General features: G+C 47.5%; 1 protein-coding gene across 4 annotated transcripts in view; it reads right to left on the bottom strand.

Annotated features, from left to right (window-relative positions):
- Window positions 1–27,697, bottom strand: part of HSPG2 (heparan sulfate proteoglycan 2) — a 157,461-nt gene that overhangs the window by 80,056 nt on the left and 49,708 nt on the right. For 2 of the 4 annotated variants that reach the window (XM_031962659.1, XM_031962662.1), the window contains exons 2-14: window positions 19,866–20,004; window positions 16,595–16,639; window positions 10,615–10,724; window positions 10,351–10,409; window positions 8,667–8,827; window positions 8,364–8,402; window positions 5,034–5,162; window positions 4,535–4,759; window positions 4,278–4,397; window positions 2,948–3,079; window positions 2,630–2,774; window positions 2,360–2,511; window positions 339–485 (exon numbers count right to left, since the gene is read on the bottom strand). In XM_031962659.1, coding sequence (XP_031818519.1) covers window positions 339–485; window positions 2,360–2,511; window positions 2,630–2,774; window positions 2,948–3,079; window positions 4,278–4,397; window positions 4,535–4,759; window positions 5,034–5,162; window positions 8,364–8,402; window positions 8,667–8,827; window positions 10,351–10,409; window positions 10,615–10,724; window positions 16,595–16,639; window positions 19,866–20,004 — 1,603 coding nt within the window. The remainder of the gene's footprint in view (window positions 1–338; window positions 486–2,359; window positions 2,512–2,629; window positions 2,775–2,947; window positions 3,080–4,277; window positions 4,398–4,534; window positions 4,760–5,033; window positions 5,163–8,363; window positions 8,403–8,666; window positions 8,828–10,350; window positions 10,410–10,614; window positions 10,725–16,594; window positions 16,640–19,865; window positions 20,005–27,697) is intronic. The other 2 variants (XM_031962660.1, XM_031962661.1) reach the window with 2 other exon arrangements.

The raw sequence follows: 27,697 nt of genomic DNA, 5'->3' as shown, positions 1-27,697 counted from the left end.
AGGCAAACAGAGTGAAGTGACTTGCCCAGGCTCACACAGCTAGTAAGTACCTGCAGCTCACAAAGGGGAGACTTTCTGACTCCAGACCCAGTGCTGGCTGGCGCAGCTGCCAGACTCTCAGTTCACTGAGAGCAGTGATGGAGCACAGCACATCCTCTGCTCCCCCACCCATACCTTCCCGCGGCTGCTCACCAGCCTCTGCATCCACTTTACGCCTGTGGAACAGATGATGTCTCTTCCCATTCTCCCCCCACCCCCGGCTCCCACCCTGAGGCGGTCTTGGCTCCGGTTCTAAGAGCTCAGGCTCCTGTGAGGCCCCAGGCCCACCCTCCCACTACCTTTGAAGTCATTGGGTCTGTCGAACTGCAACTGGATCACATCTCGGTAGCGGCTGCTGCTCTGGCACAAGCTGGTGATGCCAAAGCAAAAGCACAGCAGGCATACAGCGCTGTCCTCCTGGTAGAAATGCCCATCGGGGCAGGGACCTGTGGGCAGAGGACACCCACGTCAGGGCAGACCCACAGGCCAGAAGCCTTAATGTCCAACCCCTTGTTCTGGGTCAGCCTCATTCGGAGAGGGGGAGGAAATGAATGGGACCAGCGCCAGGGCACCAAGGGAGGAAGGGGCAAGGTTAGGGTTCGAATCCAATGCCTCCAGAGCCCAGTTTCTTTTCTTTATGCCCTATTTCTGCCAGGTAGGCAGTAAAGAACAGCCCCTTTCCTTGTTCCTGAGAAAGAGACAGAGACTAATCAAAAGTCCCATCTCTGAACTGTCAAATAATATATATATATATATATATATATATATATATATATATATATATATATATATACACACACACATATATGTATATATAGAAAGTACTTTATAAATCTTAAAAAAGATTAATGTAAATGTTTGCTATCACTACTAACTGGGGAGTCTACGGTGCACCATTCCATGACAGGCCTTAAAGAAAGGGAAGGATTTTGAGCAATTAGCCAGGTGGAGAGGATGCTTGCCTCAGTTTCCCCATTTGTAGGGGTCCCAGCATGAGCAAACTCGGCATGGTAGGAATGGTGGGGAGACCCTTCTGGTAGGAACAGAGCAAGGCTATGGAAAGAACACTGGCTTTTGAGTCAAGGAGCTTGGGATCCTACCGGACTTCTTTATTTTCCTTATTTACAAAAAGGAGGGGGTTGGACTAGAAGGCCTTTAGGGTCCCTACGTATGATCCTATGACCTCTCTGAGCCTCAGCTTCCTCATCTGTAAAATGGGAATGATAATAAGTAATACTGTACTACCAATCTCACAGAGCAGCCCTAAAGGAAATACTCTATAATTTTAAAAGCTTTATAGGAATGGAAGTGAATTGCTGTTATGGTTAATGCTAACAGAATGGGAGAAGGGGAAACAAAAGCACTTATTTAAGCGCCTAGTGTATACCAAAGCTTCTTAAACTATGGATTGCAATCCCATATGGAATCTTATAATTGAATGTGGGGGGTCATGAAATTAAGATTTATTATCAGCAAATGTCTGGTTTGTATACCTATACCAGGGTCACATAAAAATTTCTCAGCTATATAGCAGGCTAAGTATTTTACAAATATTGTCTTATCTGATTCTCAACAGCCTTGGGAGGTAAGTGTCATTATCCCCTTTTTACAGATGAGGAAACTGAGGCAGACATAAGTTATATGACTTTCTCGGGATCACACAACAACTAAGTGTCTGAGGTGGGATTTGAATTCCCTGTACTACCAGTTGCTTCTAATGGGAATTCTGTACAGGTTCTATATGGGATGCTGGAAATCTGAGGGCCTCTTTCTCAGGAACATTTTTCTGGCTGGGAAAGGGGCAGTCTGATGGGCAAAGCTCCCATCTCTATGGCCTATTAAGGTTTGCAAAGCACCTTCTTCAGTAACTGTTGGAGGGAGTTAATGCAAGTATGGCTGGTATGATTTCCATTTTACAGATGAGAAAGTTGAGGCCCCAAGGTTGTGAGTTGCCTATAGTGACACAAGTGGTAATCATGAGACCCAAATCCTGATCTCCTGCCTCTAAATGCAGCTCCCTCCTCACCCAGTCACAGGCTTTCCCTCACAAGAGCTCTGAGCAGTGAGATTATTCCCCTCTTCCTTCCAGGGCATTTTCAATCGCAAGAGCAGGCCTGTAGCAGGGCTTCTCCATGCCCTCTGGCTGCTTCCATTATGAACAGTTCTCGGGGAGGTGCCATGGTCCCCAGCTGCCCTGGTGATCTCTGGCCAGCACAGAGTCGGCCCTGCCCCCTCCCTCAGGGACATGAGCTGTCTGAGGCCCTCTGCCACTGGAACCCTTGGACACTGTCCAGCCAGTCGGCCCCTGCCCGCCTCGTACCTCGCTGGGGGATGAGCTCCAGGACGCCATCTGGGATGCCAAACACCATGCCGCGGGAGTTCATGGCCTCGCAGGTGTAAGCTCCTTGGTCAGCCTCCTTCACATCCTGAATGGTCAGGGTGCCCCGGCCGCCCTCACTGGTCACTTTTACCCTGGACCGCGGCACAGAGGACCACGGAGCTCAGCCCGGAGCCTTCTGGGACCCTCTTCATGCCGCCTACCAGCCCTCGGCCCCTAGAGCCCCTGCCCCTGGTGAATCTCCCACCGTACCTGGGGTGGGAGGGGATGTGGCCCCAGTTGAGCCTCCAGTTAATGATGGGGGTGGGTACGCCAATGGCCACGCAGGTGAAGGTCACGGTCTGGCCTCGGGATACTTGAACAGACTCCTGGGGTGGGGTGATCACCTGGGGGGCCACTGTGGAACAGAGGGAGAGGATGCCGTGGCAAAGGGGGAGGGGGACTACAAACTGGGAGGGAAACGGGGCCCAGGAGGAGAAATGGGAACCAGAGAAGGGCCACCCTGACATCCGTCCTCAGCCCGGCAGTCAGGGCCCCCCCTTCTGCGCCCTCCTTCCCCGCCATGCTCACTGCAGCCAAACTCGTCCGAACGGTCTGGGCAGTCACTCTCATCGTCGCAGTGGAAGCTTGAGGGGATGCAGGTGTTGGTGGAGACGCAGCGGAATTCGGTCGGTCCACAGACCTCCTCGGGCAGCTTGGGGGCTGTGATGGCCCAGAAGGGACAGTGTGGTCACGGGGGGGCCCCCACCCAGCATGGGCTCACCCCCCTCCCCATCGTGTCACCTCGTGTCTCATGTCAACGAGGTCACACACATCCCAGCACACAGCATCTCCGGCACACACACAGTCACAGTCTCACACAAGAGGCACAGACACTCTATCTGACTTGGGTGAAAAGGATCCGTGACACAAGTCTCTGCCACCGTGTATCCATGTGTCCTTCTATCTCTGTGTGTGTCCCTCTGCCTCTGTCTCTGTGTCTTTGTCTGTCTCTCTGTGTGTCCCTCTGTCTCTGTCTGTGTGTCCCTCTGTCTCTGTCTCTCTGTGTGTCTCTCTGTCTCTGTCTCTGTCTCTCCTCTGCCTCTGTCTCTTTGTGTGTCCCTCTGTCTCGGTCTGTGTGTCCCTCTATCTCTCTGTGTGTCCCTCCGTCTCCGTCTCTCCTCTGTCTCTGTCTCTCTGTGTGTCCCTCTGTCTCTGTCTCTGTCTCTCTGTGTGTCCCTCTGTCTCTCTCTGTCTCTCCTCTGTCTCTGTCTCTCCTCTGTCTCTGTTTCTCTGTGTGTCCCTCTGTTTCTCTCTGTCTCTCCTCTGTCTCTGTATGTCTATATCCTTCTGTCTCTTGTGTTTGTCTCTCAGTCAGACACACAAGCACGACAATGTCCTAAATCTATTGCTCTCCTCCACAAATGTCCCTGGGGCATTTATATAAAAATCCTATAAAAATATATAGAAACCCTATAAATGGGGTATATATAGAAATCCTACAGAGGCAGCTCGTTTAGGTAAGTTGGGGAGTAGGAAAAACGACAATACATTCTGGTTTTATTCTCCGTTCGAGGCCTCCCTGACATTGTCTCCCCCTCCTTGCTACACTACAGAATGGCCATGGCCGTTGTGGCCTCTGGCCAGGGAGGGGATTCCCAGGGAAGCTCTCTGGGGCCAACGCATTTCCTTCTCTCCCCACTTCCAGCTCTCCAGGTCCTGCGGGGCCTCCCGGCAAGCCCATGCCCAGGCAATACTAGCTAAGTAGACAACATTTGGGCCCTGTAAATGATGATGTTGGATTAGACTTAGTGGGACAAAGAGGGAGCTCTTTTCCTCCCTAATTTAGGAGATAGTTTGTAATGACTCTTCTCGGCCTTTAGGGGAGGGGAAGGAGACAAGGGGACGGTGGAAGACTCACGGCAATTCTCTTCATCAGTCTTGTCTTCACAATCAAAGTCTCCATCGCATCTCCAGAGCTTGAGGGCACAGCGGCCATCCCTGCACTGGAATTCGTTGGGCTCACAAGGCAAGGAGGGATCTGGAAGGGCAAAAACCGAGGGTTTCTGTCAGTGATCTCTCCAACCCCCAAAGGCTTTCTACTTGGACTGGGAGGACGAGGAGGGCCAGACCTGGGGCCACCCGCTCCTCTCCTTCTCGTCCCTCAGTCTCACTCACCACAGTTCTCCTCATCGCTGCCATCTTTACAATCCTCTTGCCCATCACAGAAATAATTTTTGGGGATACATTGCCCGTTGGTACATGAGGCTTCATGGTGTTCACAGAGCTGGGGTAGAGCGGCTGGGAGCTGGGCCAGGGCAGTTGCTGTCCATGGTATCTGTGCCACGGTTGGGGCTAGGGTCCTTGGAGGTGGTATTGTGGGTTCTGGGGGAATGGACTCCTCTGTAAGAGTATAATAAAGGGAAGAAACATCAGTGAGTTGGCTAGAAAGAGGGGTCCCTGCTCTTGATGCCCACTTGCTGGTCCCTGTGTAGCCAACCCTTCCTGCCCTATTTCTCATTCCCACCAACCTAGCCCTTACCCCCGAACACCTCCAGCCCATTCCTCACGCCTGCTGCCTTGAGCGCTCCACACCTGAAGTGCTCTCCAGGTGCACTCTCGTGCCCACCTGTCTCTGCTCCAGGCCTACCCTCCCCACCACCTCCTCGACCCTCACCACAATCAAGCTCATCAGACATGTCCCTGCAGTCTGGCCGCCGATCGCAGCGATACTCGAGGGCTATACACTCGTTGTAGGTCCGGCAGGCAAATTCTTGGTCCGTGCAGAGCCGGGAGGGGGGTGTCACTACGGGAAGATAAGGATGGTTGGGGAAGGACGGATGGACAGTCAGGGTCAGGCAGCTGAGAAAACTGGGGAGCAGAGAGGTCTCAGAGGCAGTGTTTGGCCATGGTTAAGGGGAGGACTTGGGGAGAAATCCTGGTCCCGGGGGGACAGACCAAGACTTCCTTGTCTACGGGCACCAGGGTGTCCTGGTTGGGCTGTTCATATATATATTTTTACATTCACAGCAATCTGTGCTTTTGTCTAAACACCCTCTGATGTCAAGGTAGGATCACTGCTGACCACCTGCGTAATCCTCCTTGGGTTTTCATGTCACAACATTATGATTCTCCTCCTGCTGTCTCACCCCACTTTTTCAGTCTCATTGCAGAAGAATCATCCTATGCATTGGGTAAACCCCAGGGCTCTGTCCTGAGTGCTGCTCTCTATTTTCTCTATCTCGGTGGGTCTCGTAGCACCCAACTCTCACTTCCCTCTTCAGGATGAATCACCAGCATCTTCTGGATGACATGTAGGTATCTCAAACCCAACATGTTTAAAATTCCCCCTTAAACCTAGCTTTAGGGCACCTCGACCCTGCCAGTTGCCCCAGGTTCCCAACTTAGGAGTCATTTTCAACCTCCTTCCATATAGAAATCAACAGCCAATTCTTGTCCATCTTCCCTATGCAGCATCCCTCCCATATATCCCTTCTCCTCTTCCTCCACGGAGCCCCCCATCACTCCACTGCAGGAGTCTGCCAGTGGGTCAGCCCGCCTAAGTCTCTCCTCTTCAGCCTGTTCTCCACACAAGCTGCCAGAGAATCCTAAAGCTCAGATCTGACCACGTCACTTCTCTGCTCAATATACGCCTCCCTATTGCCTTGAAGACCAAATCAACATCTCTCCCCTTGGGATTTAAAACCCTCACTATCTGGCTCTGGCTTCCCTTTCCCAATGGTCACAAATTACTCCTTCCAACTTCAGTGCCCAAGTAAGATTCCACCTTTTGCCCTTGCATAGACTTGTCTCCTAAGTCTATACCTGCCCCGTCCTTACCCCTGCCTCTTGAACCTTCCAGTTCCCTTTAAGGCTCAGTTTTAGTGTCTCTTTCAAGATCTCTCCTCATCTCTCCAATTGTTATTGCCCTCACAATAAAATTATGTATTTATTTGGCATAGATGATGGCATACTGGATGAAGAGATAGATGGCCTTGGGCCCAGAAAAACCTGGGTTCAAATCCCACCACTGACTTATCATGGTTGTGGAACCCAAGGCAAGTCACAATCTCTCAATGCCCCCAGTCAACCTTCTATTTTAAGTGGCAGAGGTTTCCAGTGTGTTAATAGGGGAGTTTCTTTCTTTCTTTCTTTTTTTTTTAATAGCCTTTTATGACAAAACATATGCATGTGTAATTTTTCAACACTGACCCTTGCAAAGCCTTCTGTTCCAACTTTTCCCCTCCTTCCCTCCACTCCCTCCAATAGGGGAGTTTCTTACAGATCTAAAAATTATTCTGTTCACCAGTGGCCCACTAGTAAAATAGAAACCTGTTGTAGACAAAGATGATTCCAATTTTCTATTTGCATCCCAAAAAATCCCACACAATAGGTGTTTCTGAGAAATACTAGGTAGCCCTTGAGGATGGAAGCTCTGGTTTATTCATCCCATGTGCCATCCCAGAGGGTTAAGCCCACAGGCAAGACAATAATATGATTAAAGCTTCCATGTTTATAGTATTTTGAAGAGGGAAGAGAAATATTATCTTGATGTGGCATGTGGGAATAATGAGGCATAAAGGAGCTATCTGATAAGGGAATAAATGAATGTGAAGGAAAAGCACTGGGCTTGCCCTTGACCAGGTAAGCAGCATTGGGCATTATAGTGCCTGGCCCTGGTCCCAGAGAGGATAGACAGAGCAGGGACCACGGGATGGTAGGATTAGAGCAGAGAGGAACTCTGGAGAAGACAGACTACTCAAATATGGAATGTCAGTGATGAACAGGTTCTCGGAAAACAGAATATAAAAGCGGAAAAAGATCAGAGGAAACTGAATTTAAGGTGCTTGCCCAATGTCACAAAGCAGAAGGACAGAGATCTGAACCTATGACTGTTGATGCTGAATCTAGTTCTCTTTCTGCCATACTATGCCTTCAGCTTCTGTTTCTTCCTCACTTTAGTTGGATAGCTGTTGGCCATTAGTATCCCCCTCTCTTAGCTTAGCCATTGGCCATGAGGTACCCTCCTTTCTTAGCTTAGCCATTGGCCATGAGTATCCCTCTCTTAGCTTAGCTGTTGGCCATGAGTATCCCCCTCTCTCAGCTTAGCTGTTGATCGTGAGGTATCTCCACCCTCTCTTAGCTTAGCCGTTGGCCATGAGGTATCCTCCTTTCTTAGCTTAGTCATTGTTCATGAGTATCCCTCTTTTTCAACTTAAAAAGATCTCTTCTCTGCCTGCTGGGATCTGAAATGCCACTTAGTAACTTGGGGTGAGTTTTGTCTGTTTAGTGCACACTTTACTATAAAGTTTTTGGGGGCTGAAAGAGCTGCATGAGGAGATGGTTTTGAAGGGAGAGACACAGGAAGGAAAGGTGGAGGATATATTAATATAATACAAAATGTTTATGTAAATATAAAAAATTTAAAAATAATAAATAAATATGAGAGGGATGAACCCTGGGCCAGGGCACATCTTGGCTCCAAGAGATGGCCAAGGGAAGGATTTCAGCATTTTCCACTTCCCAATCTCCTCTCTGGCCCAAACCAGCAGGGGAGGCACCATGGTAGTGTCAGAGTGGGTCCAGAACAGCTTCTTGAGATTAATGACACAGCTGAACTCAACCGAAAGTGGGGGTTTCCAAAAGAAACGCCCCGGGGAGGCCAAGACCCTCTCAATGGCAGCCCACACAACACACAGGGCACGTAAGGCACACAGAGAGCACATGCCCCAGCCTGTCACCACTCCCCGGCAATGCCCATGCCAGGCCCATGCGCCACACAGCACACGAGACCCCTCAACGTAGACACGAAACACGGCACACAAGCCCCCTCCCCGTTCCCTGCAACAAGGGCTAGAGCCCTCCGGACAGAACGACAGCCTGGGGGCCACATGGAGGGAGGGGGGGGATGTCATGCACTTCTGACGCCCAGCCGGGTGGACGGGCCAAAGAAGTGAGCTCCCTGGGGCCCCTGCTCTCTGCCCACAGGAGCTGGTGCCCCTCTCACCTGGTGACGCCATGGCAACAGGAGGGGGCGGGGTTTCTGCTGCAATGGAAGAGTTGGTCAGTAACTGGGGCAGGGGGCATTCCTCCCACCCAGGCATGTGTGGGGCTGGGATCCCACGGCAGGGTGCCAGGAGCCCTCCTTGTGCAGCCCTGCTGGGATGCCCGGGGACCTAACCCCTGGCACCCACCTTTCTCTGGAGTGTACCAGCAAGCAGAGGAGAGCGGATATCTCGGAGGGCTGCCCCCACCCCGGCCTCCTCCTCCCCCTACCTGGGCCCGCGGCGCCCAGCACCCACTCTTGTACCTGTTCCCAGCCGCCTGAATTGGAAGCCAGCCGTGGAGGTGACGTAGGAAGCGATGGCGCCGCTGGAGACGACTGAGTAGAGGACTTCTTGGATCTGGTTGGCGTCTGAGTTCCCCTCCGAGCCCACATCGAGCTCCACAAACACCCAGCCTTCTACCTCCCTGGGGGAAAGGGTGGAGAGGTGAGGAGGGCGCTCCAGGCCCTTCTCTGCTCTCATCCCCAGCTGGGCGGGGGGGGGGAGTTTTGCCTAGCTACAAGCCCCCCAGAGGTGGGCAATAAGCACCTCCCAGATGTGGGGAGCCTTAACAAAGAGAGGGATCTCATCTACATTCAGTGGGGCCTGAAATTCCACTTTGCTAGATGAAATCTGGCCTTTTAAAAATGAAAATGGGGGGTAGAAAAAGCCCCTAAGGGCACACTCAGGGACTCCCGCTTCAGGGTGGGTTTTCCTCTAGGTCAGGGCCTCTTCAACTTTCCATTTGCAACAGCAGGGGGATTTTTAAGTGACCCTGGCCACATAGGTATTTAAAATAGGTATACAGACCAAACATTTACTGATAATAAATCCATTTCACAACTACCACATTCAGTTACAAGACCCCCGCTTAAGAAGCTGGGCTCTAGAGGGTGAAATCATTGACTTTTTTTTCTTGGAGGCAATCAGGGCTAAAGACTTTGCCCAGGATTACACAATTTGAACTCAGGTCCTCCTGGCTCCAGGACCAGTGCTGTATCCACTGAGCCACCCAGCTACCCCTATAGAGCTTTAGAGCTAACAAGGATCAGAAAATCAGAGCTAGAAAGGACCACAAAGACCACCTGATCCAAAACTTTCATTTTAAAAGGAGAGAAAACAGAAACTGGAAGAAATTCAATCATTTATTTGCCCAGAGTCACACACAGTTTGTAAAGAATCCGGGGCAGGACTTCTTGATTCCAAGCCCAGCACTTTCTGAACTTTTAGGGATCATCTAGTCTAACCTCCCCATTTTACAGATGAGGACATTGAGTCTCCATGTCCCAGGAACTACATGTGGCAAGGCAGGCTCCGAACTCCAGAGTCCACATTCTTTCCATTATAACAGCATGGGAGCAACAGGAGTCCCCATTTCCCAGAATTATAGGATTTAGGTCCTCAAGGTTGGAAAGGACAGTCTGATCCCATTATCTTGGAGATGAATAACCTGGCAACTCAAGAGGTAATAGAGGGGTCAAAGGTGCTGGGCAGAAAAAAGGGATCTTCATCTCCTTCTTTTCTTAGCTTCTAAGTAAGTTAATACAATTTCCTTCTCAATGGGGCTCCTAGGACTTGAAGTCCTCCCAACTCTGATATTCTATGTCTTAGGTCCCTCCCAGCTCTGACATCCCATGTTCTAAGGACCCTCCCAGCCCTGACATCCTGGATTCTAAGGGCCCTCCCAGCTCTGACCTCCCGGGTTCTAGGGGCCCTCCTGGCTCTGACCTCCTGGGTTCTAAGGGCCCTCCCAGCTCTGACCTTCTGGGTTCTAAGGGCCCTCCCGGCTCTGACCTCCCGGGTTCTAAGGGCCCTCCCAGCTCTGACATCCTGGGTTCTAAGGGCCCTCCCAGCTCTGACATCCTGGGTTCTAAGGCCCTCCCAGCTCTGACATCCCATTTTCTAAGGGCCCTCCCATAGCCCACCCATGCCCAGAGTGACCCTTCTCACTTGATGAACACCACGCTGACAACTTGGTCTCCAGGGATCTTCAGGTATTCAGACTCCAGCTGGTGAGACACACAGAACCATTGGTCTCAGCTTGGGACCCTTCTCCTCACATCATCCTCTGCACTCCCACCCAAAGCTCTCTGATACCAGGAGGGGCATCAAGACACGGGATCGTCCCTCTTCCTTCTTGTGCTGCCCTCCTCTCAGCCTCCAGGACCATCCCTATGACCCCAGCCTCCGCCCCCAGCCTCCCCAAGCCCTTACCGTATCCACGACGGCCTCGGACACATCCCGAAACTCCTGTGAGCCGGCATCCTCCAGCTGGGAGCTGTAGTCAATGGACCGTGTGAAGTTCACCATGGCCCGGAAATAGACTAGGGAGAGGAAAGGAATGGAGCAATGATGGAGCCTGGATCTAACAGCCCTTAGAGATGGTTCAGGGACAGATGGGGAAGGGAAGGTCCAAACTCTGAGCCGGGTCTGAGACAGGAAGCAGACTCATTATTTCTCATCAGACAGAAAGGGGTCACTTTTCCCAGCCAGGCATGCTCTGGGCAAAGCCCTCTAAGAATAGAAGAGGCCGGGGGACCCCACAGTAGCAATCCATGGGAAGTAACTAGGTGACACAACGGATAGAACAATGGACTCGAGGTCAAATCCTGTCTCTGGAGGCTGCCGTGGACAGAGCCCCAGCTCCAGAGTCAGGAGGACTTGAATTCAAATCTGGCTTCAGATGAATAGCTGTGTGACTCTGGGCAAGTCAGTTATCCCAGATTGCCTCAAAAAATCCCTCCTGTCTTTATATCTGTGTGACTTATCCCTCAGCCTCAGTTTCCTTTTTTTGCAAAATGGGGATAGTAACAACATCCTCACAAGCTTGTTCTGAGGCTCAAATGAGACGTGCTCTAAAGCACATTTATCATAAGCCCAGATAAAATGGAAAGTGTTCGCTACCTAAATGCAATAATAATAAGGAGGAAGAGGATTATTAATATCGTCACCTTGGTCCCCAAGCGCCAGAGCCGGCCGCCTTTAGCCCCAGGATGACAAGTTCCCTTAGGGAGTCTCAGAGTGCTGCTGGGGAAGGGATGGGGGCAGCCAGAGACACAGCCGGCTCTCCCCTGCATCTGCCCAGGGACTTAGCGCCAGTGTAGACCAAAGAAGCCTTCGCTTCTTAATATTTTAGGTGTTCTGGTGAAAGCTCAGAATAATATTTTTAAAATGAAGGAAGTTTATAGAATTGCAAAGGAGATTACATAGTGAAATGACATAATTTTTCAGAAAAATTTTTTTTGGGAAAAGACCCACGTACAGACCCTGGGCTGAGGATCCTTTGGTCTAGAGAGAGGGAAATAGAGTGAGTAAGAAGGGGTAAAGGAAGCTGAGGCTTATCCCTGGACTCCCAACAGAGATGAGCCCAACAGGGTGGGGGGTTGGAGGGAGAGCTGAGGAAAGGACCATCAGAACCAGAAATGGGACTCGCTAGAGAGTGACTGGTCCAAGATCACGCAGTGAGTGGGCAGCAGAGTCGGTATTCACTTCTCTGACTTCCAAACCAGTGTAGCTAGGGTTCCGACTCCCCTGTGCCCAGACTGGGCCACTGGGGAGGCCACGGTGGGCAGAGCACCCCCAGGCCCGGGCCACAGAGGCCCCCTTGTCGGGCTGCACAAAGGCCCATTCAGGCCATTGGCTGTTCCCCCCGCCCGCCCAACCGGCCCTCCCTACAACTGCCTGGTCTGCCTGCCCAGGAATGTGCCCACTCCCCCAGGGAGGAGGGGAGGATCCAAGCCCCACAAAGCCCCTTTCTTACCATGGGCTGAGAAGGGCAGTGGGCAAGGGGGTGGGGAAGGAAAATCTCCAGGATGAGGTCACTTCATCAGTCCCCCCTCTGGGACAAGGATGGATGCTCCCTAGGATTCACTGACTCATAGATCTAAAGCTGGGAGGGAGATTTAAAGCCAGACCAACCCTCCAATAAAGAGAGAAACTGAGGCTCAGGAAGAGCTGCCATTGCTGAATGGCAGAGCCTGGTTGTTGTTGTTCAGTCATGTCCATGGTCCATTTGGGGTCTCCTTGGCAAAGATAATGGAGAGGTTTGCCATTTCCTTCTTCCAGCTTTTTTTTTTTTTTTTTACAGAAGGGGAAACTGAGGCAGCATTAGGTGTCTTTCCCAGGGTCCCACAGAGACAGGATCTGAACTCAGGAAGATGAATTTTGCAGATTCCAGACCTAGTGTTCTATCCCCTGGACCCCCAAGCTGTCCAATAGAGTCACGCTGCCTTCCCCTTCCCAGCACCACCTTTCTCTGGTCTTTGTATCTTTTTTGGCAGTTGGGGTTAAGTGTTAAGTGTCTGAGGCCGTCCTCCTCACTCCAGGGCTGGTGCTGTAGCCATCATGCCCTTCAGCACTCATCAAAGTGCCCTTTTCCTTCCCCTCACTAAGACCTGTGCCTTCATCTGGGGACCAGTGGGGATGGGCCTCTCTTTGGGGTGCCCGGGGCATGGAGTGCCAGCAAAAGGGACTGATGAGGTCACTCATGGGGAAGAGGAGGTCCCCTCATTTCTAACTCTGAGATTTGGGCAGAGTGTGACCCAGGCCACCCAGGGGGGGCTGAAAAAGGGACTGGCTGAGGGGGCATTCCGTGATATTCAGGCTGGGGCCAGCAGGCTCCAGGGAGCACCATCCCACCAAACAGGTGGAGCTGATGGCCCAGGAGCCCGGGGAACCGCCATCCTCCTCGTCCCAGGCCTGACAGATGATGCCAGCTGGGCACAGAAGGCTGGACCCTCCACTGGGTGATCTTAGTCCTGAGAGTGGGAGGCTGGGGAAGGAGAGCACTGAGCGTGGAAATGGAGTCCCCTGTCTCCTGGGCTTGGGACAGGAGGAAGCAGTGATATGGAAACAACCCTGGACTGGGAGGCAGACTGGGGTTCGAGTCCCTAATCTTAGCCCCTCTCAACTCAGTCTCCTTCGTCAAATGACGGTGGTGTTAGACTCAACCACCCAGGCCAGGGATTCCTCAGGTGGGGCAGGGGAATTAGGACTGGGATCTGCCCAAGGGACAAATGGGAGGGGACAGGAACAATTGTCTGCACTACCCAGGATCTTAGAGGCTCAAAAGGGACAAAGAACAGGGAGAAGTGAAAAGAGAAACTGGGGGAGGTGGGAAAAACAAAGGCGTGTCTCTATCTTTGTCTCTGCTGTCTGTATCTCTCTCTCTCTTTGTCTCTGTCTCTATTGCTCTTTGTTTCTCTCTGTTTCTGTCTCCCTCTGTGTCTCTGTCTCTCCCTTTCCTCTTTCTTTTCCCTCCTCCTCTCCCCACTCTGTGTCTCTGTCTCTCCTCTCTCTCTTTTTCTGTCTCTCCCTCTCTCTGTGCCTCTGTCTCTTCTTCCCTCTCTCCCTCCCTCTCTGTCTCTCTGCTTCTCTCTCTGTATCTCTCTCTGACTCTCTGTCTCTGTCTCTGTCTCTGTCTCTCCTCCCTCTGTCTCTTTCTCCTCCTCTCCCCCACTTTGTCTCTCTTCCCCCCCTTCTCTTTCTGTGTCTGTGTCTGTCTTTTCATCAAATCCAGAGCCACAGCAGAGGCTTAGAGATCTCTAATGAAAGGACTATCTTCACCAAAAAGAGAGATAGGGAAAAGACAAATAGAAAGCAGATGTTGGGCCGAGGACATTCCTGAGAACAATTTTTCTTTGAAACTGGACCTGGAATAAGGAGATTGTGGGGAGGAAACTTTCTCTACTGACAAGAGAAGCAGACTTGTCCGGGTTCACACAGCAGGTGGTCAGGACCTAACCACCTCGTATCCACAACCACACAACCCCCCAAAACTCCTCCATAATCCTGAGAGAAATGAGGGAACATCCCCTCACAGGAAAGCCAACTGGAACGCAAGTGTGAAGAGGGAATCCTCCAAGATCAGCAAACGAGAAAGTAAACAGAAGGCAAAACAACTATTTGGCCCTAACTCACACTGGGGTGAATAAACCCCACCTCCAAAAACTCCACTCAATGGCAGTTGTCAGGTGCGTGAAAAGAATGGCAAGGAAGAACCCCTCCTATAAACAATCACCCACAATTGCTGGCTCCAGCCCCTGGCTACTCCCCAGCTGGACCTGAGGTTCCCACCCCCTCCCCTCACACCCCAAACCGCCTCCGCCCCTGGCCTGGCTCCTGCCCTTTGCAGCTGTTTTCCCAGGAAGATTGCTGGGGGGAAAGCAAGGAAAGAGACTAAAGCAGAGGGAAAGAAGGCCTGTGAGAGCGAGTTGGGCCGGGTCTGGGTGGGGGAGGAAGAAGCCTTCCTGGGAAGACTGCTTCCCTGGGTTCTTGGTAAATGGCAGAGGTTTCAGAGTGCAGAGAACAAAGACCAAAAGACTGGACACTATGGAAGGCCAGCTTTTCCTCTCCTGTCCTTCCCCCAGGGTGCTTTTGCCCCAGAGCCCTTGGAGAATCCTGTCATGTGGCTTCCTGGTTCTGTCATGTCCCCTTGCTCCAGGACTTTGGCCCTGACGCCCTGAAGGAGCTGGCCCAGCCCTCCGAGGTTCTAGGCCCAAATTCTGGCCTTTTTGACTATTCTGAGATCTGTGAAACACGGTCCCCCCGCCGGGAGTCAATCTTTACACCCAAATCCTCGCCTGAGACAGCGCTGCTGGGAGGGGGCCAATGGGGAGCCCCAAGTCCATTGCCTGCTTTGGGGCCCCAGGACAGCCAGGAGGCTGAGTCCAGAGCTCCTAGCCAGCCTAACCCCGTCAAGGGAGTTCCCTCCACTGTGAACAGACTCAACTCTGTCATCACTGCCTGGCTGGGTGCCTAGGTGCCCAGCACCCTGACCACAGGATAGCCTTCGGTCAGACAGCTCCCATCCCAGGACTCACAGGAAATGTTTGTGGCTCTTTGGGTCTTGTTCACAGGGTTGCTCCCTACCTGGAGTCCTGGACTGGTTTAGGGGAGGGAAATATGGTGAAGACCCCAAGTGATACAGGGTCTGTGCCCCAGAGCTCCAGCTGGCTTTTTCCTGTCCCCCACTGTCCTAATCCAGGATCTTAGTCGTCCCGATTGCCTGAAATTCAAGGCTTAGTTCTTGGGATTGGAGCCAGGGAGAGGGGAACAGACAGATGGATGGCTTGGCTTGTATCCGTCTCCCCTAGGGAAGATGGGCTGAGAAAAATACACCCCCTTTTGTACCCAAGCCCAGAGGCTGAATGCAGCTGGTTGCTCATCAAGACTTTTTAGCATGAGAGGATTTAAGAATGGCAAGGGCCTAACAAAACTGAATGTCAGAGCTGGGAGGGGCCTTAGAACCCAGAATGTCAGAGCTGGGAGGGCCCTTAGAACCCAGGAGATCAGAGCTGGGAGGGCCCTTAGAACCCAGGAGGTCAGAGCTGGGAGGGCCCTTAGAACCCGGAGGTCAGGAGCTGGAGGGCCTTGAACCTGGAGATCAGAGCTGGGAGGGCCCTTAGAACACAGGAGGTCAGAGCTGGAGGGCCCTTAGAACCCGGGAGGTCAGAGCTGGGAGGGGCCTTAGAACCCGGGAGATCAGAGCTGGGAGGGCCCTTAGAACCCCGGAGGTCAGAGTTGGGAGGGGCCTTAGAACCCAGGATGTCAGAGCTGGGAGGGGCCTTAGAACCCAGAATGTCAGAGCTGGGAGGGGCCTTAGAACCCAGGAGATCAGGCCTGGGAGGTCTCTTAGAACACAGGAACGTGAGATCCAGGTGGGCCCTCAGAACCATATTTCAGTTCTCTGGAAAGGGGATCCTATGCAAGGAGAGATTGAAAGCAGTCTGCTCTTGTCTCATTTATCATGCCTCTTGTTCCCATAAGTCCAGTGGGGAAGAGGGAAGAGCAGCCTGACTTTGTGTACTCAACCTTGAAATTTCCCACATTTCCCCATGTGGGAAAGTACCAGAACTGTGCCCTCTGCTTGACAGGGAGAGCCATCCTGAGCCATTGCTCCCATCTCATCTTAAGGTCTACGCCATGGGCTAGAAGCTCAGCTTCCCTGGGTCCAACTTAAAGTGAGTTCCCATTCACTAGCCCCTTTTTGGGGAAAACAGCCCTCCAGTCAGTTCCACCTCAAGCCAATCCTTCCTTATCACTCAGGGGAGGGTCCTGACTCCAAGGGCCACCTGGAGAAAAGACCCTAGTTTTGGCCTCTTGGACATCCCTTGGGAGAAAAGGAGGGCAGAAGGGAAAAGCAAGAATGGGCTGGCAGGAGGTGAGCTGTTAAATTATTTTCTTGGTGACTTACCCATATGGAAACTTCCACTTCCCAGGTCCCCACTGCCAAGATCATCTAGAATGAAAAAAGACATCTGTTAGGAAGAGATGAAGGCAACATGGCAGCCACAGGGACCTCACCCCTCTTTAAAAGGGGAGGAATGAATATTTCATTACTCCAAATCACCAGTTAGAGAGCACATGGATTTTAAAACCTGAAAACTGTGATTTCTGCAATCTCCTCCTCCCGGGTGGTTTTAAGGAAAGTGCTCTGTAAACCCTAAATGGACAGAGAGCCTCAAGTTGTTAGCCTTAAGATCAGGAAAACCTTGATTCGAATCCTGCCATAGAACATGGAATGTCAGACCTGAAAGGGCCTTTCGAACACAGAAGGTAGAGCTGGGAGGAGCCTTAGATCCTAGTTACCTGTTAGCCCTCAGGGAAGTCACTGAGGTAAGTCTGGCCCTCAGTTGTCTCATTTGTAAAATGGATCACTTCAGCTGTGTAAGGATCTAACCCTGCATCTTGGAATCCATTTGCTCTTACCACGTTCTTGTTCTGCTGGAGATTTTGGAACCACAGCTTTAAATTTCACTGGCATAAAGAACACCAGGTGAAGAAAAGCTCTCTACAAATGCAAGTCAGCACCTGTTCTTGCCTCTTACAGTCTCAGAATGCTGCCTGGAGGGGCCGCCAGTCAGGTCAGGGGTGGGCCTGGAACCCAGGTCTTCTTTGATCCTGAAGTCAGTTCTTTATCCATTCCTCCCCAACTGCCTCTGCTTCCTACATTACAGAGCTGGAAGGAACCTCGAAGGTTCTTATCGTAATGATGAAAAAATGGAGGTCTAGAGAATTTAAATGGCTTGCGCAAGTTAAAGGCAGTAAATGTAACACTGAGAGAGAATCCCTCTGGACTTTAAATTCCAGGATGCCAATTGGTACTCAAACCCCTGTTACATAAGCAGCAGAGTAGGATTTGAACTCAGATTCTCTTTCCACTAACCCCCTCTATCTTTGGACCTGTCCAGCATTTACCTTTCTATAGGATTTGAAGACTGGCAGGGATATTCACACACCAACCCTGTGAGATGGGTATTAATATTACTAGTTTACAGTTGGGGAAACTGAGTCTCAGAGGAGGCAAGTGATTTCACAAATAAGAGTCTGAGGCAGGATTCAAATGCCCTTCTTTCTCACCTCCAAATGTTTTTTTTAAATATATATTTTTTAATACACATTGCTTTAAGAATCATGTTGGAAGAGAAAAATCAGAGAAGGGAAAAACCACAGAAGAGAAAAAAACCCAGAAAAAAGAAGTGAACACAGCATCTCCTCCAAATCTAATACTTTCTCCTCGATTCAAGTAGATATTACTTGGTGCTTGGCAAATAGTTCCTGCCAGAGCCCTAAGCAGGGCAGCAAGGCCGAGGTCCTCTGAGAAGATATCTCACAAATATCTCTAAACGCCCAAGGGACAAGACCCGGGAGGCTTCCAGAGCAGAGCAGGGTTGGGGCAGGACAGACATCTAACGGACCAGAAAACAGTTTCGGAGGAGGTCCTGGGAGCTTCCTGAAAGGTCAACTTCAAAGCCCTAATCAGAGGGTCTTTAAATACTTAAAAAAAAACCAGGACAGCCTGGGGTGAGGAGGGATAAACAGCAAAGGATGGCAGACTGAAGCTCGTGTGCAGAGCTGAGGGTTGGTCCTCCAGGAGACAAGCCTGGGATACCACTGAACCAGTGGGGTTGGGATGATGGCAGTGGGGGTGGGTTATAAAGGACTAGATAGAACTTGGGCCTCCCTCAGTTGGATGGAGCAAGACAAGGCTAAAAGGGGATGCGACTGGCACTTCCCCATAACCAGAATTGGGGCCGGTATTCTTTGGCCAGGTCCTAGACACCTCACCAAGGAAGAAGGGGGTTTAAATCCTGGCTCTGCTGAATGATCCTGGATAAGTGACTTGTACATGCAATTCCCCCTGGGACTTATAAGTCAGGGACAGGTTGCATTGTAGATGGATAGGGAGTTCTCACCAAATTTGAGATGCATCCCCACATTTGAGGAAGAACTTGACCAACTAGGACATTTCTTTTGTGGGATTTGTTACCCTTAAGAGATAGCACAGGCCAAAAAGAGAAATGGAAAAAAATAGACTTTTGAAAAGACTTAAATTCTTAATAGGTTACAAAGTCATACAATAAGCCCATAAGCATTTATTAAGTGCCTACTAGATGCACTGGGGCACTGTGTCAAGAATTGGGGTTAAAAAGAAAGGCAAAAGTCCCTCCTTTTGAGGAGCTCCTGGTCTAAGGGGGAGCCAAGTTGAAAACAATTATGTACAAACAAGATGGAGACATAATAAATTCAGAGATAATCCACAGAGTGAAGGCATTAGAATTAAGAGGGACTAAGAAGGGTTCTTGGTGAAGGTGAGATTTTAGTTGAGGCCTGAAGGAAGTCAGAGTGTTCCAGGAATGGGAGACCATGAGAGAAAATACTTGGAGTTTCTTGTTCAAGGAATAGCCGGGAGGCCATTGCCACTGGGTCTGAAGTCTGGAATTCAAAGCCAGCCTCAGATACTTCCTAGCTGTGTGACTCTGGACAAGTCACTTAACCCTGTTTGCTTCCGTTTTCTCATCGGTAAAATGATGTGGAGAAGGAAACTGCAAACTGTTCCAGTATCTCTGGCAAGAAAACCCCAAATGGGGTCACAGAGACTTATACACGACTGGAAAACATCATCAGACAAGAAACTGAGATCCAGAGAGCTTAAATGTTCTGAGGGATTGAGATGACACAGAGTTAGAGCACTGGGCCTGATATTGGGAAGATCAAAGTTCAAACAGAGCTTCTCTAACTAGTTGTGTGATCCCGGGCAATTAATCCTGCCTAAATTTCCTTATCTATAAAATGGGAATAATAATAGCTCCTATCTTTTGAGGATCAAAGGAAGTCACATTTGTAAAGTACCATATCAATACTAGATATTATCGCTCAAGATTATCTAGTGACCTTTCTTTCTAAAGTGACCTATGCAGCAAAATGCCCCCAGAGCCAGGATCTGATCCATGCTTCCGCTGACTCTGACCGCAGTGCTCATTACCCTACCCTACCCTACACTTGGACAGGAAGGGGGACTAAGGTCTGAGCCCCTGTTCTCTTATAGCAGCCTGGAGTGGGGAGGACCTTTGCTGACTCCCCCCCTTCCCTGGCCTTCTCGGATGGCTGGTACAGTGGGTACCTTCTTAGCCCTCTTTCCTGGCCTTTTCTCCAGCCCCTCCCTCCTGGCCCCAGTCACTCACCACCAGAGGCCTCATCAGCCAGGAGGTCTTCATCATCAGAGAGGTCAGAATAGTTCCACAGAGGCCGGACCACCGCCGTCTCCCGTTCTGCATCTTCAGGTAGTGATAATCCGTCATACGCGGTCCGACTGTCGACCACCTGTAGGATACCAAAGTGTAAATCCTGGGGCTTTGCCTTCTGGACCCAGAGACAGCCTGAGTGGGGGTCTTTCCCCTCACATCTCTTACCCAACTGAAATCCCTCCAAGGGATCCATATGAGTGAGCTTTGGAGGAGGGCGGGATGCCCGTGGGCACCATGGGCAAAGAAAGGGGAAGAAATAACAACAATAAAAATGACTGGACCTCAGAGAAAAAATACCCCCTACCACAGGCTAGCTGGTATCCCCACTGTGATTTATAGTCTTAGCTATCTAGTGCACGGAGAGGTTCAGTTTTTGCCCAGGGTCATCCAGCCAATTATTATGTGTCAGAAACAGAACCCTAAATCGAAGACTTCCTGGCTCTGAAACTGCCTTCCTATCCACCATACAGCACACCCTATTAATAATAACACTGAAAAATGAATAGGTTTATGAGAATAATACCAGACCAGGTCATTGAGACTAGAAATAATAGAAAAGTTATTGATACTTAAGGGGCCTGGGAACCCTTTGTCAGTTGTAGATTGTATAGAAAATGGCAGAAACTGTTCGACATATCACCACAGGGAGCAAAAATGTTGCCCCTACTGAATACCTAGACCATCACAATCAAATAGCCATAATTATATATAGGAGGGTAGTTATTTCTTAGTAATCAAGCAGCAAGAAATTCATGTATTACAAAATCAGACTCTCCCCCCGTTTTCCCAAATAAAACCACAACAACCCTAGAGCCTAGGTGTCAAACTCAAATAGAACTGAGGCCATTAAACAATTACATAGAAGGTCCTGTAGACTGACTTATCGAAAACTATATATTACCATAATCTATGTCCTATTATTGTATTTCTATTTGTTTTGTTAATTATTTCCCAATTACTTTTTAATATGTTTTGGGTACTCCGAGTGATGCTCAAGTCAAATGTCTGATATTCCTGGCTTAGCGCACTGAGATCTGACATGATGACATGATGTCAAAAAACCAGACTGTATCAGAGGCTGGACCTGACCTGGCTTTGAGAGCTGCTTTTTGAGAAGATACAAAAGCAGACCTCAAAACCATCCTTGAGAATTCAACCAACAAATTAGGCGTTGCCATGAGCTGAATTGTAGCCCACAGTCTTCCCAACATAACACTGATTTGAAAAACGTAAGAACATTTTTAATACATGTTACCATAGCACACACTCAGAATCTCTAGTTGGCATGGAACATAAAGCTTTCAAACCATAGAAGATGATCATAGGAGATCATGAGAGAATAGTATATCATCACTGATAGCATTTCTTTTTTTAAAATTATTTTATTTTATTTATTTATTTATTTTATTATAGTAACTTTTTATTGACAGAATCCATGCCAGGGTAATTTTTTTTTTACAACATTATCCCTTGCACTCTCTTCTGTTCCGATTTTTCCCTCCCACCCTCCACCCCCTCCCCTAGATGGCAAGCAGTCCTATATATGTTGAATATGTCCTAGTATATCCTAGATACAATGTATGTGTGCAGGTCCAAACAGTTTTCTTGTTGCACAGGGAGAATTGGATTCAGAAGGTAGAAATAACCCGGGAAGAAAAACAAAAATGCAAACAGTTTACATTCATTTCCCAGTGTTTTTTTTTTCTTTGGGTGTAGCTGCTTCTGTCCATCATTGATCAATTGAAACTGAATTAGGTCTCTTTGTCAAAGAAATCCACTTCCATCAGATTACATCTTCATACAGTATCGTTGTTGACGTATATAATAATCTCTTGGTTCTGCTCATTTCACTTAGCATCAGTTCATGTAATTCTCTCCAAGCTTCTCTGTATTTATCTTGCCGGTCGTTTCTTACAGAACAATAATATTCCATAACATTCATATGCCACAATTTATCCAACCATTCTCCAGTTGATGGGTATCTGCTCAGTTTCCAGCTTCTAGCCACTACAAAAAGGGCTGCCATAAACATTTTGACACATACTGGTCCCTTTCCCTTCTTTAGTATCTCCTTGGGGTATAAGCCCAGTAGAAACACTGCTGGATCAAAGGGTATGCACAGTTTGATAACTTTTTGGGCATAATTCCAGATTGCTCTCCAGAATGGTTGGATTCGTTCACAGCTCCACCAACAATGTACACTGATAGCATTTCTAATTTTTTTTTTTTTTGGTGAGGCAATTGGGGTTAAGTGACTTGCCTAGGGTCACACAGCTAGAAAGCATCTAAGACTGGATTTAAACTCAGATCCTCTTGATTTCAGAGTCAGTGCTCTATGTACTGTGCCATCTAGCTGCCTCACAAAGATACTGTTTACAAACATTGACTCATTTGATCATTATGATAAACCTATGAGTTAGGTCCTTCTATTATCCCCATTTTAAAGATGAAGAAACTGAGACAGTAAAGTGACTTGCCCAGGGTCATAGCAAGTTTCTGAGATTAGATCTGAATTCAGGAAGATGAGTCTTCCCTGACTCCAGGCCTGGTGCTCTGTCCACTGTACCACTCTTAAAACGTCCCCCCCCCCCCCAATTCTAAAAAGTTATTTTATTCACCTTTGCTCAATAGACTGCAAAATATCAGAGATTTTTTTCTAGATAATAAGGCTGAAAGTAATAGTAGGTGAATACTCTGCCAAATTCTTCACTGGGTGCCTCATCAGAGGGTCAGCGCTGCAGTAAACCAAGCACACCTGGATTCTGTAGGGTCCTATGCGAACATGGGCAGGCTTTAGAATTCAGCAGGTGGGTACCTGCCATCCCAGGGCCAATGAAACTCATTATTCCATAATCCAACTAAGCCTTTATTGACCACCCCCTATCATGTGCAAGGCGGGATGGAAGCTGCAAACACAAAAGTGAAAACTAGACCCCTGCCCTCATTTACATTCTAATGAATTGCAGGCAGCCTCCTCACCACAAGGTGGCTCACCAGGGAATGAATATGAGGAACCACTAGGCTCTTAATATAGATCATATATTAAGCCCTAGTGGGATTTTGTGTGCCTTGATGGAGGCATTGGGATGGGGTGGGGGTGGGGTGAAGGCAAGGATACTCACACTGATGAAATCATAGGGAAATTACAAATTTAAATTAGAAAGACATTCTGAGAGTTCTTTAAACTCATCAGGATCAGTTTTAGTCTTGGGAGTTCTCATCAGTGTCTTTCCAAAAATCCTTCAGTGATCGGGTTCTTTGAATACCTCAGGCAGATGTCACCAATGTATCATGTAATGGTCTCTCTGCCCCCTTTGGCTGGTCCAGCTCCACTTCTGTTCACGTGTCCTCAGTGAAGTCTGTTAAGTGACCTAATAACTTTCAGCTGGGAAGGATCTAAGAGCAGTGAGTCTAACCCTTTTATTTTATGTTAATCATATTTTATTGCCCATATTACCTTCATTTCTGAATATATTTCTCACATATTCTTCTTACAAAGAGAGAAGGAAGATTTTTTTTAGCTCTTCCCTGCCAACTCATTTTACAGATGAGGAAACATAGGGTCAGAGACGTGTTGACACTTATTCAAAGGCACAAAGAAATCTAGGTCTCAGAACCCCTTCCAGGTGACCACTCTGTACTCTTTTAGTACTAATGTTCATGTCCATTGTGCAATTTTCAATTGTCCTTGGATCACTTGTAGTTTGGATTCTTCCAAGATCATGGCATTTCAGGATATCAGACCACAGAGCAACATCTGGGAAATACAGATGTTTAAAAGACAGGCTTTCCGAGGAATGAGCAGCTTGGGAATCAATGAAAGCTCCTATCCAAGATAAACACATTTCTGGACTAATTCAGCAATCTACCCATCTAGCTGCATGTTACAGTTGGGACAATAGGCATTTTTCATCCACTTTGTTTCTCCAACATGGATATTTAGTTTCAGTTTCTTTCTCACTAGCATTCTTTTCTCTAAGAAAATTTTGTAATATTCTTAAGCTTTGTAAAATTAGTACATTGTTATCTGTGGAAAAAAGCATTTGGAGAACCTCACCATCCATGAGAAACTGTTCTTTTATTTCGGATTTGTGCAGAACATTTTCTATGATTCTGATGAACACTTTAGGTGAATGTATGTCTCCTTGTTTCACACACTGCTTGATGTTAATACTTAGCAGAACACTGAACAGATTGCCATGATGTATATCATATGGTCTTGTTTAACTGTTTTGGGTGTTGTGCCCTTTTTTGAGAAGAGATGTTAAGTCTTTATTTTCTTGTATTGCATCGTTTAATTTTTTTTTTAAATTTTTAAATTGAAATTGAAATTATTTTTTAAAAATAAGTACCTTGAACAATTCTGTGGCTGTAAAAATAAAAACTATCTGTAAAAACTTGCCTTTCTTTTCTAACATTTTCATCAAGGATACATATCTAGACATTTCCATAACAATTTCATAGAGTTGAGAAAGCAGACATACACGTAAATATTTCTTGAGTCTTTTTGGTTGTTCACTCATTCAGTCACGTCCAACTCTTCATGACCCCATTTGGGATTTTCTTGGCCAAAAATGGTTTGCTGTTCTTTCTCCAGCTCATTTTACAGATGACAAATCTGAGGCAAACTTTGATTTAATTTAGGCTTCAGTGATTTACCCAGGAGGCTGGCTGACTCCAGGCCCTGCATTCTGTGCACTATGGTGCCCTTTAGTTTCCCTAAGTATTTGCTAGCTGAGGGTTGTTTCTTTTGATCTTTTCAATTATTTTGCCATCAGTTTTATTTCTCTAAGCAAAGGGGCGAAAGTTGAAAGTCTTTACTTCGTTCCCATTTCCCATCCATTGGAAGCAACAGCTTGATAGGTTACCCTGGTGAAGATGGAATTGTTGTCATAGCAAATTGTCGTCACATTCTGTCCCTTTCTTGTGATTGGGTATTTATTTTTGACCTTTTCTTTAATCTGTTGATGATCTTGCTACATACCAAGACTGACTACATATATACTGACCACATACTGACAGATGATTCTGAAATGACTCCTCCATCTGGGCATTTCCAATTGGTTAAGGCAAAGTAAATGCATTTTTTCCTGATGTCTTTCTTTCAGTCCTTGCCACATGGATTTCCTTCCAACTCTCTTCTGGAAGAAAGTGTTCATTGTGAAGGGGAGTGAGGTGTCTGAAGTGTCTCCAAGCCTATAGTCCCTTTCACTCCTGAATCTCCAGCATATTTTCCAACATAACTGTTCAATATCCTCCCCTGGACCCATGTTCACCCTGAAGTCACTGTCTAGAAGCATATATGATGAGTTGGCTTCAAGCCTCTCATTGTGTTCTTGCTCTGGCTTGGGGAAGAAAGCACAGGCTTTAGCCATGGGGGAACCTGAGTACAAACCTCAGCTCTGACATTTCCTTATTTTTGCAGAGAAAGTAATTTGGAATTAGAATCACAGACCTAGATCTTGAAGGGATTTTTTAAATCTATTGACCATTTTTCCAATTCATAGGAAACTGAGGCCAAGTGAGGGTAAGTAGTTTCTCTGTGGTCTTACAGGAGTGGGTCTCAGAAGCAGAATTTGAACTCAGGTCTCCTAACCCTAGAGCCAATACTCTTTTCCAAGCTTGTTTTTTCCTTTTTAAAAGATAGACTAGGTCTCCTATTGCTCTAAATCTACACTATTATGGTACATTGTAGAAGATAATAATAAAAATATATATATACCTATTATATCTACAATGCATGTATACACACATATATGTGTGTGTACATATATATATATATATATATGTATATGTATATGTATGTGCCAGACACTTTGCTAAGCACTGTACACTTTGATCTCACTTGGTCCTCACAATAACCCTGGGAGGTTATTATTATCCCCATTTTACAGATGAGGAAACTGAGGCAGACAGAAGCCAGAGGCTTGTCCAAGGTTACATAATGAGAGTGTCTAAGATGAATCTGAACTCTGTTCTTCTCGACTCCAGGTCCAGTGTTCTATCCACTAATGCTAAATTGAGTCCTATATTTCTTTACCTACCATTGGTGCCCTTAGCTAAAGTTACTATGGTCCGTAATGAGCATGGTAAAATGACCAAATAAGTGAAATGAAATGAGGTGACCCATGGGCACACAATGAAACGAACTCTACCAACTCTGTGCTTTGTTTTTCCAACTAAAATGGGGCTTATTTATAGCAACTGGGTTTCATTCATAGCTAGAATGTCCACCTAGGTACCACTGGTCTCATTTCACTGGTCCCTGGACAAGTATTTCTCTTTAAGAAAACCAATACTTAAATGAATATCTCTAGATTGTTTGATCCCTTTTCCCATTCTGCTTTGCCACATTGCACCATCGCTGTGGAATTGGAAGGGACTATGCCAGTGGTTCTCAAAGTATGGTCTAGAGAATCCTGGGGATCTCTGAAACCCTTTTAGAGGGTCTACAAATTCAAAAATAGTTTTTATTTCCAATATGGAAATGTCTATAAATATAACCCAGATAAACAAAAATGCTTTGGAGAGAGCCTCAATAATTTTTAATAGGATAAAGATGCTGAAAACAAAAGTTTGAGAACCACTGGACTACGCAGTACTGAGAGTCATGTGCTTATCATAGCAGCTGAAGAATCCATCACCTAAGATCCAACCTGCTAGCAACAAAACCTTATAATAGCGAAATACAGCCTGGTCCCAGTTTACCCTTTCAGACTTTTTTTTTTAAACATGTAATTCCCTTTCCCCCCTACTGCAATCCAGCCAAACAGACTTTCTCTCACTGCTCTCCTCTCATATAGGTCTCCATTTCCTATCTCCACACATTTGTGCCCTATTTTTGCCTCTTAGAATTCTTCATTTTCTGTCAAAATTAACACATAAATAACTTTCTATATGAAGCCTTTCCCGATTCCCCTTCTCATTTACTACAGCATTCCCTCCCCAAATTTTAACTTCTATTAATCTTTTATATACTTATATTAATTGTGTTTTCTAATAGAATGTAAGTTTCTTGCGTGCAAGGATTGTCTTACTTTTGTCTCTTAATTCCTAGTACCTAGCACAATGACTGGCACATATTAAGGGCTTAATTAATGCCAGATGGTTTAAATTATTAAATTAAATAAAATAATTCCTCAATTTGAGGCAGTTGGGTAATGCAGCAGATAGTTCACTGGGTCAAAAAGATCTGAGTTCAAATCCAGTCTCAGACACTTAGTAGTTGTGAGATCCTAGGCAAGTCACTTAAGAGTTGTTTAAGTTTCCTCAACTCTAAAATGTGACTCATAATAGCACCTACCTCCCAGCGTTATGAGAATCAAATGAGATCATATCTGTAAAGTGCTAAGCACAATGTCTGGCACACAGTAGGTGCTTAATAAATGTTTGTTGACTGATTATCCTATTTGAAAAGACCTATTACATCTTCTGGTACAAGAACTTTCATGGAAGTAATATTAATCATTATTATACTAATTTTTATCACAAATTCCTATAGAACCTTATAGGATTATAGATCTAAGGTTGAAAGACACTTCAAAAGCTATTTAATTCAACCCTCTCATTTTATGAGATCTGATCCAGGTCTTCCTATTCCAGAGTCCCTGCTGTTTCTACTACACCAAGTTGTCCCTTTCCAGTTATCTCATTAACGTCTCACCGCAGTCCCTGAATATGGAGCTTAGGGCATCAATTATTAGCCTCATTTTACAGCTGACTAAACTCAATCTTAGAGAAGTTAGAGCAGTTACTGGACACTTCCCTGT

The sequence above is a fragment of the Sarcophilus harrisii genome, chromosome 3 (genome assembly GCF_902635505.1).
Source record: "Sarcophilus harrisii chromosome 3, mSarHar1.11, whole genome shotgun sequence".
NCBI lineage: Eukaryota > Metazoa > Chordata > Mammalia > Dasyuromorphia > Dasyuridae > Sarcophilus > Sarcophilus harrisii.
The sequence above is the reverse complement of the archived record's forward strand: the minus strand, read 5'-3'. Positions and strand labels throughout refer to the sequence as shown.